At 41.8% G+C, this 4,295-nt stretch overlaps 1 protein-coding gene across 1 annotated transcript; it reads left to right on the top strand.

The window, feature by feature from the left end:
- On the top strand, positions 1–4,083 carry LOC137714556 (uncharacterized). Its single transcript, XM_088693374.1, has 3 exons — positions 1–1,808; positions 2,415–3,130; positions 3,272–4,083. Exons 1-3 carry the CDS (start codon positions 1–3, stop codon positions 4,081–4,083), a joined length of 3,336 nt encoding a protein of 1,111 aa, XP_088549500.1.
- Positions 4,084–4,295: the final 212 nt, after the last annotated feature.

Below are 4,295 nucleotides of genomic sequence, written 5' to 3'. Positions count from 1 at the left end.
ATGGTTGATGAGCATTCGGAGGAAGAAAGCATCATTGCTTCTCCTTCCACTCACATCTCTGAAATGGATATCAATCCAAATCAACGACTCAGTTCAGTGTTACTGAATGAGTTCAACTATTTACCGTGGGCAAGAGCGGTTAGTCTCGCACTAGGTGGAAGATCCAAACTGGGTTTCATCGATGGCAACTTTCCTGCTCCTGGAGTCACTTCTCCTGAATATGGAGGGTGGCTTTGCAAAGATCAGCTGGTCATGTCATGGCTGCTTAATTCCATGGAAAGGAAGATTGCTGAGATCTTCAGCTATTCCGAGTCGTCACTCACTCTCTGGACAACAGTGAAGGAGATGTATGGTAATCAAAATAATTCTGCCCGCATTTTTCAACTCAAGAAGGATATCTCCAGCGTTCAACAAGAAGGTAAAACCTTTGTTCAACATCTTGGCTATCTAAGAAGCATGTGGAATGAGTTGGATGTCTATAGACCTCACACCACTGATCCCACGGTGCTTCTTAAAAGAACTGAAGAAGATAAGATATTTCAATTGCTGTCTAGTCTGAGCTCAGACTATGAGGATTTGAGAAGCCATATCCTCATGAATCCTGAGCTACCATCCTTCACTAGCATTTGTGCAACCATCCAACGTGAGGAAGTAAGAAGAAAAGTCATGAACAATGGTACAAAAACCATTATGACTGAAGCTAGGGCGTATCTGACAAATGAAAAAAGATACAAAGGAAAAAACCCCCATCTAAAGTGCCTACACTGTGACAACATCGGGCATGTGAGAGATAAGTGCTGGATTCTCCATCCAGAACTTAAGCCAGATTTCATGAAGGACAAAACCACGCAGAAGACAAGTCGAGCACATCCTCGTGCCAACACCTCATCATCTTCATCTTTCAACAGTTCTGATCCATACAAACAGTTCACTGCAAATCCTGCTACTCTTATAAATGAGTTCGCAGCCTATCTCCATCAAAAGAAGGGTAGGGAAGATCGTGCTGCTGAACATGAAGATGGAAGTACCTCGGCATTGCTTGGCAAGTTTGCTGGTTTCCTGGCTGATGCTGATCGCTTACCTCAACAAGGCATGAAAGGTATCATGAATGCTTTCAAAACTGCTCTTAAAATGAATGAGTTGTATGATTTTTGGGTTGTAGATTCAGGTGCCACAGATCACATGACTAATCAAGTGTCAAAATTGCATAAATTCGAGAAACTTCATAAACCATCACATGTGTCTGTAGCTAATGGTGAAGGTGCTAGGATTGTAGGCAAGGGAAAAATTCACTTGATATCTGATCAAATAGAGTCCATGGCCTTATACGTGCCTTCGTTTCCATTCCAACTTCTCTCAGTAGGAAAAATCACAAATTCCTTAAACTGCTTAGCCATTTTTTCACCAGAAAATGTCATTTTTCAGGATCTTGTCACCAAGAGGAAGATTGGTGAGGGATTTTACCTAGATGGTCTCTATTACATCTCGAAAAGCTCTCCCAGTGGATTACAAGCAAAGTCTATACCCGTACATGTCTCCATTCAAGACCAGTTTTTGTGGCACCAGCGATTAGCACACCCATCTCAACATGTTTTGTCCACATTGTTTCCAGATTTAGACAAAGAACAAATTCATTGTGAAACTTGCCACATGTCAAAGGCAACAAAGCTACCCCTTCATTCATCTTTGTCTAGAGTTTTTCATCTTTTTGAACTTGTACACTCGGATGTATGGGGACCAACTAGTGAGTCTTTTAATGGTTACAAATATTTCATAACCTTTGTTGATGACTATTCAAGAGCAACTTGGTTATATTTGTTAAAATCAAAGAGTGAAGTGATGGAAGTGTTTAAAGACTTTCATAGTCTTGTTAAAAATCATTTTTCCTCTCAAATCAAAACTCTAAGGTCTGATAATGGCACCGAATACATGTCCCAAGTCATGACTCAATATTTGAGCAACAATGGCATCATGCATCAAACTAGTTGTGTTGGCACACCTCAACAAAATGGTATTGCCGAGAGAAAAAATCGAGATCTCCTTGAAAAAACTAGGTCATTGATGTTTCAAATGAATGTACCTAAACGTTTTTGGTCTCAAAGTGTTATGGCAGCCACTTACCTGATCAACAGGTTACCTAGCAAGGTTTTGGGGTTCAAATCACCAATGGAAATTGTAAAGAACAGGAAAATAGACCTGTCACACCTTAAAGTCTTTGGATGCATTTGTTTTGTCCATGTTCAGTCCTTGCATCGAGACAAACTTGACCCGAGAGCAACCAAATGCATTTTCCTTGGTTACTCATCCACACAAAAGGGATACAAATGTTACAATCCACAACTTAAGAAGTTAATTGTTTCCAAGGATGTCAGATTTCATGAAACTAACCCTTATTACAGCCAAGCTCTGGATAGTTCAAGTGAGGGGGAGAATTACTTGGATTTGTTTCCATTGCCAAGAACTGAAATCCTTGCCACTGAAGTACCTGATGCAATGGGGCCTGTTCATCACACAAATATCCCTACTGAAAATGACAACCAAGCCTCAAGTAATGATACCAACAATTCTGAATCAATCCACAGTATTGCTCCTGAGGAATCATCCTACGAGTTGCAATCGACTGTACCTCGACGCAATCCTACTCGTGAAAGACATCCTCCAGCAAGACTGCAAGACTTTGTCACTTACAAACCAAGACATCCACTGTCCCACTACGTATCCTATCACAAAATGTCTCCTAAACACACTGCTTTCCTGTGTACTATATCTGAGCATGTTGAGCCTCAGTCATTCCAAGAAGCAAATCAATCACCAGTTTGGCAGCAAGCCATGCAAGATGAACTGCATGCCCTTGATCAACACAAAACCTGGAGCATTGAGACACTGCCTAAGGGAAAGAAGACAGTAGGTTGCAGGTGGATATACAAGGTTAAATTCAACTCAGATGGATCCATAGAAAGACACAAGGCAAGATTAGTGGCTCGTGGCTTTACTCAAACATTTGATGTGGACTACAAAGAAACATTCGCCCCTGTTGCAAAGATGAACTCTGTAAGAGTACTCCTTTCAGTTGCTGTTAACAAAGGATGGCCTATGTTTCAAATAGACGTAAAGAACACCTTCTTACATGGTGAGCTTGAAGAAGAAGTCTTCATGAGGTTACCCCCAGGCCATCCTCAAAGTCATGAACCTGATCTTGTGTGCAAATTGCACAAATCAATTTATGGTCTTAAACAGTCACCAAGAGCTTGGTATGCCAAGCTAAGTTCAGTCCTCACAACAGTTGGTTTTAAAAGAAGCAATGCAGACTCTTCATTGTTCGTACGCACGGGCACTGCTGGGAAACTGGTCGTTCTTGTCTATGTCGATGATTTAATCATCACAGGAGACAACATGGATGAAATAACTAAGCTCAAGCATTCACTGCAACAACGTTTTGCCATCAAAGATCTTGGCATACTTAGATATTTTCTTGGCATCGAAATGGCTACCTCTCCCAAGGGTTTCTTTCTCAGCCAACGGAAATATGTTCTGGACCTTCTCAAGGAAGCAAACATGATTGATGCTAAACCTGTCAATACACCCCTTGACACGAAACTCAAACTTAGCTTGGAAGGGCAACCACTGCCCAACATCAGCTATTATCAGCGTCTTGTGGGTAAGCTGATCTACTTGACTATTACAAGGCCTGACATAGCCTATTCAGTAAGCATTGCTAGCCAATTTATGCACTCTCCCACCATGGAGCATTTTAATCTTGTCAAGAGACTACTTCGGTATCTCAAAGGTTCAATAGGTCGTGGCATCATCATGAAAAAGAATGAGAGCACTGAGATCACAGGTTATTGTGATGCTGATTGGGCTGGCAACTCTATTGATCGTAAGTCTACAACGAGGTATTGCACATTTGTGGGAGGCAATCTTGTTACTTGGAAAAGTAAAAAGCAAGCCGTAGTTGCTCGATCCAGCACTGAGGCTGAATATCGCGCCATGGCATCTACTGCCTGTGAACTAATATGGTTGAAAGGTTTGCTGTGCGACTTAGGTGTCTCTACTACTCAGTCCATGTCTCTTTTTCTGTGATAACCAAGCGGCAATGCACATTGCGTCCAACCCCGTCTTCCACGAGAGAACCAAGCACTTCGAAGTTGATTGTCACTATGTCCGTGCACAGGTACAATCACAGGTCATCAAAACTCATTTTGTCAAGAGCTACGATCAACTCGCAGACCTATTCACTAAACCTTTAGCATCACCTCAGTTTCAGCGGCTTTTCGGCAAGCTTGGATCCATCA

The sequence above is a fragment of the Pyrus communis genome, chromosome 5, assembly GCF_041283825.1.
Source record: "Pyrus communis isolate YQ-2024b chromosome 5, ASM4128382v1, whole genome shotgun sequence".
Lineage (NCBI taxonomy): Eukaryota > Viridiplantae > Streptophyta > Magnoliopsida > Rosales > Rosaceae > Pyrus > Pyrus communis.
The sequence above is the reverse complement of the archived record's forward strand: the minus strand, read 5'-3'. Positions and strand labels throughout refer to the sequence as shown.